At 37.5% G+C, this 12,389-nt stretch overlaps 2 protein-coding genes across 2 annotated transcripts in view; both read right to left on the bottom strand.

Moving 5' to 3' along the window:
* The window catches only part of LOC126759152 (DNA polymerase alpha subunit B), a 127,684-nt gene extending 115,353 nt beyond the window's left edge, over positions 1-12,331 (bottom strand). The window contains exons 1-2 of the mRNA XM_050473819.1: positions 12,019-12,331; positions 11,554-11,939 (exon numbers count right to left, since the gene is read on the bottom strand). Of these exons, the coding sequence (XP_050329776.1) occupies positions 11,554-11,939; positions 12,019-12,088 (456 nt within the window). The 5' untranslated portion in view covers positions 12,089-12,331. The remainder of the gene's footprint in view (positions 1-11,553; positions 11,940-12,018) is intronic.
* Positions 2,865-12,389, bottom strand: part of LOC126759146 (uncharacterized protein DDB_G0287625) — a 300,420-nt gene continuing 290,895 nt past the window's right edge. Inside the window, exon 2 of the mRNA XM_050473805.1 lies at positions 2,865-2,894. The gene's annotated coding sequence lies outside the window, so the exon portion shown is untranslated. The remainder of the gene's footprint in view (positions 2,895-12,389) is intronic.

Here is a 12,389-nt window from a genome sequence, read left to right as displayed (position 1 = left end):
GAAACCTAATGCTGAGTCAGAGAGTGGTTTAAGTGGTTGATGAGAGAGCGCAACTGCAATTTATTTTTTCCTACTTTTTAAATTAAAACTGAAACATTTTCTAATATTACATTACTGTTTAGTTTTTATATTTCGAGGTAACGGGTGATCCAAGTAAAGGTACTTTTTCAATAGCCTTTTTTTTGACAGATCTAGCGTGAATCTTGTCAAGCTGTCATGTTATTTTTGTTCAGTATTGTTTGGCGTTTCATCAAGTAAGACTTACGCCAACTTTATTACGAAAATTCACATTCTGTGAAGAAAGTGTTTCGAGCGCTTCGCTCAACTTATGGTCAACATAATCAGCCTACTGAGCGTACTATTCGCAGCACCATCACCCATCTTGAGATCTAGCATTCATTTTTGGATAATATTCGACCGAAAGTATACCAAGACCGTGGTGAGTTGATTCGGCGCCGTTCGTAACAACCTTAGACTGACGTATGGAACAATTTGGCACATCTTAAATTGAAAGCGTACGAAATACATCTTGATCTTCCCAAGTGATATCGCTTCGCTTTATGAAAAGTTCCAAGAAGATTCGACGTTTTCGAATCAAATTTTGTTCAGTGATGAGGTCCATTTCTGGCTCAATGGGTAAGTAAAGCAGAAAAATTGTCGCATTTGGGACAAAAAAAACAACCTGAAGAGATTCAAGAGCTGTCTTTTCTTCCGGAAAAACAACGTTTTAGTGTGGTTTGATGGTTGGTGGAATCATCGGTCCATATTTTTTAAAACATGATGCCAATGAGAACGTAACCGTCAATGGCGACCGTTATCGCGCCATGATAACTGACTATTTGATGCCTTAACTTCAAGCTCTTGATCTCGGCGACATTTGGTTTCAACCGAGACGGCACCTCTTTCCACATATAGTATCAATCTATGAATTTATTGAGAGAACACTTCGGCGAGTAGATAATTTTACGTTTTGGGCCGGTCAATTGGCCACCAAGATCATGTGACACCGATAGACTTTTTCCTGTGGGGATATGTAAAGTGTATGCGGATAATCCCGCTTCGCGTTGGCCTTGGAGCAAAACATCACCGGAGTCATTCGCCCGTTACGAGTCGAAATGCTCGAACAAGTCATCGAAAATTGGACTCAACGGATGGACCAATCTTCAAAAAATAAATGCCAAAGAATGTTCTTTCATATAATAATAAACTATATGACTATATATTTAGACATCATTATTAATTATGTTCCGATAACTTTCTCTAACAAATTAAAGATTTCTTTCGCCGGAAAAGCGTTTAAAGGCCTAATCTGAGAAGTAGGTATAGAAGGACGGTTTTAACAGCTACGAAGAGTTATAGACAAAGGAATCAAATCAACATTTTACTCATCGATATTATAGGTTAGAGTATTGAAGCTCTGATAAAAATTAGATAAAAATTAGGCTTGTTAGGAAAAAGCCAATAGTCGAAGTTACGGGAACTTGGTTTTATATCGGTCATTGCCAATCATTGTATTCTTGAAACGTCTTCGAAATTATCATTTATTACAAAGAAATTTGAAATATATTTTAATAAAATGTATCAGGAGATCGCGTAAAAGTAGTGAGTAATAATCTTAATAACTTTTTATTTATGTACATTTAAAGATATTTTTATTTAGCATTTTTCCAATTTATGCTTAAGTATTGGTAATTTTCTGCATACGCGACCGTGTTAATTTTAAACTTTATGCTCAAATGGATTAGTTCCTAGTTATTGGGTTTTAGCGTGGTTTCGTGGTTTATGTGTGAAATCAATTTGTCTGAGTAAAAGTGTGAAGTTATGAACTGCCGTTAAACGGGGTCAAACTAAGGAAAATGCCTACACTACTACACATACGCACTCGTAACATACATTCATACTACTGTGAGCAAAAAATAGTAAGACTTTGTTCAAAATTTTGGAATTCTCAACTTATGTATTCTTCAAAATTTAAGTCGTCCAACCCTTGTAGACAGTTTGGCTGGTCGGAAGGAATTCGGAGTGCACCACATCTCGATAATCGGAGAAAACTGTCAATATAACCTTGATTTTTGACCTGCTTTGACGTGGTTTTTTAGGTTTTGGATTACATTTGCCACGATGTTCGGCCGATTGATCGTCTGTTTCTGGGTCGTAAGCATCGATCCAAGACTCGTCGCTAGTATCAATACGTTTCATGACATCCTGGTAGTCGGAAAGCATTGTTTCATAGACGTTAACACGACGCTGTTTTTCGAAAAAAATTAGTGATTTTGGAATCGTGCTTTCACGAAATGATCCTTCAAAATGGTTATCATTGATACTTTCGATATTCCAACGATGTCAGTAAGGTCTCTGACTGTTAATCATCGATTCTCAAGCACCAATTCTTTTATTTTATTGACGTTTTGATCAGCTGTTGATGTTGATGGCCGTCCTGGACGTGTTTCGTCGCCAGCGCCAGTACGTTCTCGACTCTTTTTGAATAATTTGTACCATTCAAAATACCTCGCTCGCGATAAAAAAGTATCAGCGAATAGCTTTTCCAACGCGAAATTCCGCGAAATTTTCATTCTTTTGTAAAAATGTCTGCAAAAAATCCAATTTTCAGTTTTTTTCCTTCCAAGTTCTAAGCACTAAAACACGTAGTTTTTTCATTTTAGATAATCCTAAGGAGTTATCCTGCCATCGCGGGTGCATCTTTTTTCCGAGGGGTCACCGGAAGTGGCGTCGCAATGGTCGAATTTAAAATTTTTTTCTTTACAAAAATTTCAAAATATCTTTTTAATAGTGTATGTTTGTAACAATAAAAAATTTTAATAAAATATTTAATGTTTTATATGAGAAAAAAATTGTTGTAAAAGGCTGTTTTTACCCGAGGAAACCCATGTAAGCTAACCCTAAAAATCTAACTATTTTTTGCCCATAGTAGTATATACTACTGTGATCAAATTGAAAGGTGAATTTTGTCCATTTCATCTGCTTCAAAGTAATCCCCTCCCGCTGCAATATACTTATGCCAACGAATTTTCCAGTCATCATAGCACTTGGAAAAATCCTCCAACGTGATGGCCATCAGAGCCTTCTTCGATTCAGCTTTTATATCCTCAATTGAGTCAAAACGGTGTCCTCGGAGTCATGTCAATTTTGCTGAACAGCTGGAAGTTAGGCGAATGCGGCTGTTGCGGCACGATATTAGTTAAAAATGGGGCGAAATGATCACGAATAACCAATGCAGTATGAGACAAAAACTAGCAAGCAGGCACAAACCCCTCAAGTTCGATTACAAACCTTCTGGAGCGGTTTAAATAAATTTCCACCAGCATTTTGGGATGTTTGCTTAATATTCTCATCAAATGGTAGTACTTAATTATAACCTGCGCCCCAAAGAACCCTGCATTTTTTTCAAAGCAGCGTTTTATAGCGGAAATTATGCGTATTCTTTCATTAGCCCCCGGCAATTTTCGTTAGTCGGATTATTTCCACTAGTGCCCAGCTTAACATCAGCACACGTCTTGCTCTGTTGATTTCCTCAAGTGCAAATAAATAAGAAATCGTTGATATTGGTTTGAAGAAAAAACAACAAAACAACAACATTGTTATCAAAAGCGAATTTTTCATTGCGCGTTGAGTAGCCAACCGTCTTACGCATACTCACGGATACTCACGCGTGCATAGACATGTGCATTCGCACCGAACAATAAAACTTAATTGACACTAAAACCAAATGGTAATTTTAAACCGGCAACTGGAAATAATAGCTGAATAGCTGAAAGGGGAAACATTGAATTCGCAATTTTCAAATGCGAAAAGGCGGCAACAACAATAGCACGAACAAAAAATGAGAAGTCAAGTCACAAAATGCAAAATGCAAATATTTACAATGCATTGTAAAATGCGTTATCTGGATGGCGAGATTCATGCTGGTATGTATACGTGTATATATGTATGTATGTAAATACATATGTATTATAGATACAAGCCATAATTTGTTTACGCATCAAAGCGATCACAGTTCGAGTTGCGGGTTATTTATTTGCTTTCATTTATTTATTTCACATTGTTTCTGTTTTTGCTTTAGTTTTTGTACTAGCTCACCAAAATCACCCAATACACTCACCGGTTGGTGAGGTAGCACATAAAGGGTGTTTTTTTAGACATGTGGTTTTCAAGAAGAAATGAAACAATTTAACTTCATTTTAAAGGTAAGGGTTTGCTATTATGTTTAGATGTACGATCGCACGATCTTAGAGGCCTCGACGCCATATAATTCGGTCAGTAATATCATGATCCAACAAAAAATAGTTCAGTGATACACGATCGCACGATCTTGGAGACCTCGAAGCGATATAATTCGGTCAGTAATATCATGATCCAACAAAAACAAAATCACAACGCGAGATAATGCGTTCACCAAAAATTTCCTTCAATAAATTTCGGTCAGTAATATAACAACAAAAAATAGTATAGTGATGCACGATCGTATGATCTTAGAGACCTCGAAGCGATATAATTCGGTCAGTAATATAACAACAAAAAATCAATAAATTGATTGTTGGTTTTATGGCCTGTAGCGCCGTCTTGTTGGATCTACAGGTCGTCCACATCAACCACCTCCGATTCGGTCACGAAAAAGTCTTTAATCATGGGTTTATAGCGTTCCCAATTGACTAGAACATTATGACCGGCTTCAGTTTTGAAGAAATATGGATGGGCTCCCGCTGCCCATAGAGAACACCAAATAGTGGAAAATATAACGGCGTCTTAATAATGGCTTATGGATTATCATCACTCCAGCATTGTTTATTGAAGTACCCATTCAACCAAAAGTGAGCTTCATCGTTGAACAAAATTTTCTTGTGAAAGCCGGCATCGGTGGCCATCTCGTTTTGGGGCCATTCACCGTACGTGCAATGCGTATGACGGTCTCTCGATTTCAATTCTTGCAGGAGTTGAATTTTATAAGCCCGCAAAACAAGATTCTTCTGCAAAATCTTCCATAAAGTGGATGGGCACAGCACCATATGTTGCGCGCGATGGTTGGTGGACTCATTCGAGTCTTCTTCGATACACTGCTCCACCGCATCTCCAATAGAGTAAGCGTGATGAGAAACCGATCCAAGTCGAACGACCGACTCTGCTGGGCGATTGTACTAACCGAATATTGGACGCAGTGCCGTGAATCGTTGCGCGAACTGCACCGTTATTTTGGTTATAAATTTGTACGATGAACAAACGTTGTTTCGGAGTAAGTCCATTCATTAAGAAATAGCAAGCCAGACTGAGTATAATCAAATAACATCTATCAAACAGACCAACTCCGAAAAAAGCATGGCCTCATTGAAAACCAAGCGTCTGAAAAAAACACCCTTTACATAAATACATACATATGTATATACATATACGAGTACATCAATTGATAGAGCAACCGTGAGCTGTGGCGAAAGAAAATGACATGTCGTCCCGGCCGTGTATACATCCATGTCATTGTCATTATCATCATCATTACAATTGGTGGGGCCGCAGCGAGCAATCCACCAAATGCGTTTGGCCAAAAAGACGCGTCGGCAACAATAGACACAAAGCTGCTGTAGCGCTGGCAAAGCCCTTCCTGCAGCAATCCATTCAGTACATTCTCCCATCCAACAATCCTTCCAATAGGCAATAAGATAACCATAGAAGATAGACGGCAAGAAATTCTGCGAAAACCAGGAACTGCTGCGCTGAAGATGCATCTTCGCCACACAAATTTATGTGTGCCTGTGTGTGTGTGTGTGCAGCGGAATATACGAGTGTACTTGTATGCGTCAAACTAACGCTCGTCGCGTTGGGCGCGCAACATCAAAGCCTCAAAAATGCTGGTAGAAATTGGGTTTGGTGGCAAGCAGGCGCAACGGCAGGGGTAAAAATGGGCAATAGCTAAAGCGGTTAAGGGGCGGTAGGGTATAATGCGCAGTAATACTACATGGAATACATGAAGAAGTCGTAACTGCGCGCACGCGCGGTGTCACAGTGCAATGCGTTGAATGCAATGAATGCTTTCTTATGCGCAAACACACACCCAGACAAAAATATATGTACATATATGTATGTATGTATGCATTGCACTTCAGTTGGCGATAGAAGCCATTCGAAGTAGACTTTTTTATAGCAGGTATTGCAATTGCAAATTGGAACTAAAATCATTATCTGATGCGGCGTTGACGCGTTGACGATTAACTTGACGAATTGTGACGATGTGTGGAATGAAAGGAACAGACGATGCAGCACGACAATTAAAATTGGGCAGAAAAGCAATAAAACATATAGAAATGCAATTAGGTGTTTTAACAACTGCGCATGCGTCAGGGTTAGTGCCAATGTCGTGTTAGGAAAAATAGACTTTTGACTAAGAAAAGTTGAGAACGTGTAGCAATTTCAAGGCTTTCAGTGTAAATCATTTTCAATAGAGCCACCCAAGCACAAACGAACCGATGCGCTCAATTTACTTAGGAGCTGAGGCGCATCTTGAGATTGTAAAATCAGCACTTGCTGAGATAGTCTCAACTTACTCTTAAACACCAAAAAATGAGAAGACTTTGGCCGGTTTTATTCAGCATCGATAACGCTAAGGGATGCCGGATAACCGTCCCCATGACAGTCGAGTCTGTGTGATCAGTGAGCGACAGACACGTACTTTTGCTGTTGTTGTAATGGGTACCTAATCTCCGTTAGGGTGGTAAGGATTAGATAAGTTGTAATCGATGACATCCAACGGTATAACCCAAAAAACGTGGTGTTTCGACCAGACCAAAGTAAGAAGGGTGTCAGATGTCAAGGCATCAATAAAGAGGTGATTAGTGTCATGAGACTCATTGCACGCTGCACATATGTATGTACGTTTGATATGTCATAATCTATACTGGATAAGTAGGAGTTTAACCTGCAATAGTACCCAGAACGAAGTTGCGCAGGGGTCTCTCTCGTTTCTCGCGGCAACTCGAGCTCTACGTCTGCAATGGGTGGTGGTTTGACTCCAAGTATGCCATTTACTGAGAGGGAGTCGTTGAAGGTATTAATGGCTCCACTGTGAATGCCGGTCAGTGCATGTCTGAAGTTAGTTGCGTCCGAAGTCTTCGGAGCCGAGAGCTGCCAATTCAGTAGCATTCCTACAAATTGCTTGTTTCTGTTGATTTTGTTGTAGCGACTTTGGCCGGTTTAATTCAGCAACAGTAACGCTAAAGGATACCGGATAACCGTTCCCAAGACAGTCCAGTATACATGACAAGAACTAAGGCGTGCCGATCTTATTTGGAGGAAAGCAACAAGTTAACTATCATCGAAACTTAACGGTAGGCTCAGGAAACAAGCTTTTCGACGGGTTCGGACCAAAGGTAAAGGTGTTAAGTGAGTTTAGAGATGTTTTCTACCGCCACAACAAAAACAAACGGCTAGGAGCGAGAAAACTAGGAAAAAATTTCTCGAACTTTTATGATATTTTATTTTCCTAAACGAAATTTCGGCGACCCTCTTTACCAACTCAAGGAACTGAACACAAAATACTAGGTATTACTTTGGATAGACTGCACTTCTTTTTTACTTCACACATACGACAAATAATACCAATGTACAGAACTGCAACTTTTTAGAAAAAGTCAAAAACATGCTGTGGACCGGCAATTTATCTGCAAAACATCTGTTTGCCGCGTTCGAGTAGAATGCCGGTGGAGACGAAGAGCTCGAGTTCCCGAACGAAACCGGATTTTTATCCGCCCAAGCACTGTCCCACCGTTCCCAGGTTAATGTCTAAAACCTCTCTTCCTATGGTCCAAACCCGTCTTAATGGCTGGTCTAAATTTTTTGGAAGTTGTTTTGTTAAAAGAAGTCGATGTTAGACACCAAATTCATTCGATTTGATGTGGTGTAATTACCACTACAACAACAAAAACAAACTTAGTGCAGCTATATTGTTGTTGTTGTTTCTAGTAATGGCAAAAAAAAGAAAAAAAAAATATTGTGGAACTTCAATTACTGCAAACTGCTATCAAAATCTATTTCAATAAAACTTTATTTGAAGCCGGCGTGCAAGCAATATCATTTACGCCTCGATTTCCTTTGCTAACTGCACTGTTACGCAGCGCTAACCCAACGGCCGCCGAGGAGTCACTCAACTGGATTGAAACACATTTAATAGCTCAAAATGACTAATTAACTTCTACACATACACGCACATATATAATATCATAGATGTAAGTACTAAGCAATGGCTAGACTAAGGCGCTAGGCGAATCTACAAAGTTTAGGTTCAAAAAATTAACGAAACTCAACTAGCAATCCGAAAATTTCAACAAATCATAAACGAGTCGGAACACGTAAAAAGGTGTGTATGTGTGTGCTCGGTGTTTTTAGCGTTCGAAGTGTTGCGGGAATTATGCACCAGTGCGCAGACGTAAACGCAACGCCGTGTAAAATGTGTATAAAAGAAATGAAAATGTATATTTTCTGTACAAATGTGTAAAAATAACTTGATATAGCAGCCGAAAAGAGTGATGGCTAAAATATATCACTGAAGTCAGAACAGAAATTTTGAAACACGGTAAATACTAGGCCATCGGTTTTATAACTAATGGGCATGCAGCCTATTTAAATCAAAACAAAAAAAAGCGTGAACTTCGGTTGCAAAAGCTATAAAAACCTTCAAAAATAAAAGGTTTCCATACAAGAACATGATTTTGATCGATCACGTTATATGAACGTTATGTACTATAATGGTTCGATTTGAACCATTTGTTCGGAGATTGTACCGTTGCCTTAGAAAATAATTCATGTCAAATTTCATGAAGATATCTTGTCAAATAAAAAAGTTTACCATACAAGGACTAGATTTGAATTGATCAGTTTGTATGGCAACTATATGCTATAGTGGTGCGATCTGAACCATTTGTTCGAAGATTGTGCTATTGCCTTGGAAAATTGTCCATACCAAAAATCGTGAAGATATCTCATCAAATAAAAAAACATGCTATACAAGTACCTTATACCGATCATTCAGTTTGTATGACAGTTATATGCTACTGTGGTCCGATATCGGAGATTACGAAAAATGAACAGTGTATGAAGATGAAAAAGAAGTGTGCAAAATTTCAGATTGATATCTAAAAAATCGGGGAACTAGTTCGCGTACATACAGACAGACGGATATGGCTAAATCGACACAGCTCGTCGCGGAGATTTTTTAATATACAAGTATGAAAATAATTAATTTAAATTTTTTTACCTTATAGGGTTTTCGCCGTTTTCATATCGGTGTTACAAACTTTGTGGCAAGCTTAATATACCCTGCTAAGGATATAAATATATTTCTTACTGCTTTTCAAAACAGGTTTGGATTGAAAATTTTCTTTGTCTGTGCATAAAGCACATGTACATACATATGTATGTATGTAGAAATTCATTTAGTTTACGAATAATATTTACATACACATTATATATGTTGCATACACATAAAATATAATATTTGTATGTATGTGTGCATATTGTGAAAATTTAATGTCTTTATCTCATTTGCATTTCTTGCTTTTCCCAAAAACGGTGGTGCATAAAAAAACGCAAATTAGCAGTGATGGCAATTAACATAATCATAAAACTGATTTATGTATGTGTCTTGATAGCTGTCATAATTAAACAGACTTACATACTCATGTACATACACATACATACACATTATAAATATACATAAGTGCGTAAATAGTTTAAAATGAAAATCGTTCATACTCATATGAGCTGTTGCAATATTTTTGCAACATTGTTGTTGTATTGCATATGCTTATACATAAAAACAATAATTTTGAAAATACCTGACTATGTCTGCAATAGGAAAAATCGTATTTGGCATAATTTCGAGAAACCAATATGCTAAAAGCCCTCCATATGGTATAACTTCGGACTAGTTTCAGAGCACAATAACTTCTCAGGAAAGATTAAAGAATACAATAGTTGTATGCATGATTGCTTATGTTATTAATAACGCGAGCCTAGAAGTATGCAACGTCAGACCACAATAACAATTATTGACATTATGCGCAAGGAAACACAGACGTAAGGTAAAATTAGTTGGTGCAAGATTTTATGAATGATTGATTTTAGTTTAAATTAAATTACGTTTTCTCAAAAGAAACTGTTTTTTAAGAAATTACTTGTAAATATGAACACGTATTTCATGCCAAAGCGTAGAATAAAAATATTGGTAATTGCTAAAATATATTGTCAGTATGTAAGCATTTTATTCACACTAAGCGCTTATAAATATTTACATAAAATTTTCAGTCCATACCTACATATGTAGTACATACATATGTACATATACATATATGTGTATGTATACTAACTAAATGTTGTATGTAAGTCGCAGTGTTTGTGTAATTGCAAATTACAAATTAATGTCTGCCAAACTGCTTAACAAGCTTAAATCTGCGCAACACGCTAACTCTCATATACAAAAACAACACAATGCTTGTGGCATGACAGTAGATTATAGGGAACCAGCAATTCACAGAACAAAACATATAAATAAAATATATGTGTGTATGTAGGGAATGCGAAATAATTCGCCACGACGAACTCGACTTGCACGTAAACTGGAGCTGGCTTTGTGGCTGTGGCTTTTGTATTGTGAGAGATGTTAAGCAGAGCGAAAGAGAAATGGCAAACAGCTACGGCAATTGCAATAAATGTCAATGTAGCAGCTCGTTCGTTGCACATTTGCAATTGCCAAAAATAGTGGAATGGTTAATAAACGTAAAACCAAAAAGTGCACTGTAAAACGGTAACCAGCAGCGTGAAAGCTACGCGATGCAGACTTGCAGTTGTGATTTCAATATATTCACATACATATGTACATGTACACAGACCAACTTGGGTTGTACTGGTGGCATTTAGCGTCGCTGTTGTTATAAGTAAGCAAATAGAAATAAGTGAACGCAAAAGGAGCATTTTATCGCAGATTAGAGGCAAATGCCCATTTTGCCAATGAAAGGTCAATAAAAATGGGCAGTAGAGCTTCTTTTTTGGACTTTAGCGCGGTCACAATTCTTGCTTGATTTCGGCGAAATTGGTTTGGCGCACATTGTTTTTGTCGCTTTTTTGCTTTGGTAACATTGCTTGTTATGTCCACATTATACGTTTTAGCCATTTGGTTAGCCTGCAGCTTTTTCGTTATTTGGATGTGAAATGCAAATACTGAGATTCCCACGAAAACTAACGGTTCATGTGTAGGATCTATTTTAATCATGTATTTATTTGAGCGTTGTTTTGCTATGGACCAGCAGGAGATGCTGACTTACAAGGAAAAATAAACGTGTTATAAAGTTTGGCTCATGTTGGGTAGTGAAATTCGTTCGCTCGTTTCGATTACAAATACATAATACAGCGAATACTTTTTTTTTACAATGTATTGACTTTATGGCGCATCTTATAAGTACCGAAAAAGAAATGCTGTCAACTCAATTTATTATTACAGCATCCTGCATGTAAATTTTAGTGTAAAATTAATTGTAAACATTTATCAGCACTTACCTTCGGTTTTGGTGTATGGCAAACGTTGTAGGAGCCTAACATTTGTTCGTCATCGTTGAGATCTTGGCTGGCACTATTTGCATCGCCACCACCAACATCATAGTCATCAATTACAGCACTATCTTTTACGCCATATATAGCTAGTGGATTCGAATCCACGGGCGGTGCGTATATTGTATTTGTGCTTGGCGTAGCGTAACTGACTCGTTTGCGATTAGCCTGTGCCAACTCTTTGTCACGCTTTGCCTGAAACACTTTACGCTCAAATTCTGCTAAGTTTTCCACTGATGGCTCAGCACCATTTAGATTTGAAATGCTAAAAGCCATCCACTGTTCCACGAATTCAGCAGCGTCATCCACACAATAGCTGGCACACAGTTCCAACGCTGTTGTATATGGAGTTAAATAAAAATAGTATAATTAGTTTTTCCACCATAAACATGTGCTAATAAGAATTTAACTTACATTTTGTAATTACATCTTCGTTGGCTTCTACACCCATCTCTTCGAATTGTTGCTTGATTTCCACATCCATTATATATTAGACTATTTTTTTCTTACTTGCTGTATTCTGTGTTATAAACAAATAACAAAAGTTTGGTGCAGAAGATGTATAAACACAATTGTTTTCCTTATTCACTGATTTTGTTTATTTCAATTGTCAAATAGCAGAGGAATTTCGCGCCAAAAACACAGCTGTTCGATGTCAAATTGCAAAAGCAATATTTTCAGCGACATCTCTGTATTCGTAGCCGAGTTAACATTTAACTTCAATTTCAAAATAAAATGTTTGATAAATATTCGTTTTTAGTTCTTTTATTTTGGATACATATATT

This window comes from Bactrocera neohumeralis, chromosome 2, assembly GCF_024586455.1.
Source record: "Bactrocera neohumeralis isolate Rockhampton chromosome 2, APGP_CSIRO_Bneo_wtdbg2-racon-allhic-juicebox.fasta_v2, whole genome shotgun sequence".
In the NCBI taxonomy this organism is placed as follows: Eukaryota; Metazoa; Arthropoda; class Insecta; order Diptera; family Tephritidae; genus Bactrocera; species Bactrocera neohumeralis.
This window is presented reverse-complemented; position numbering and strand designations above follow the sequence as displayed.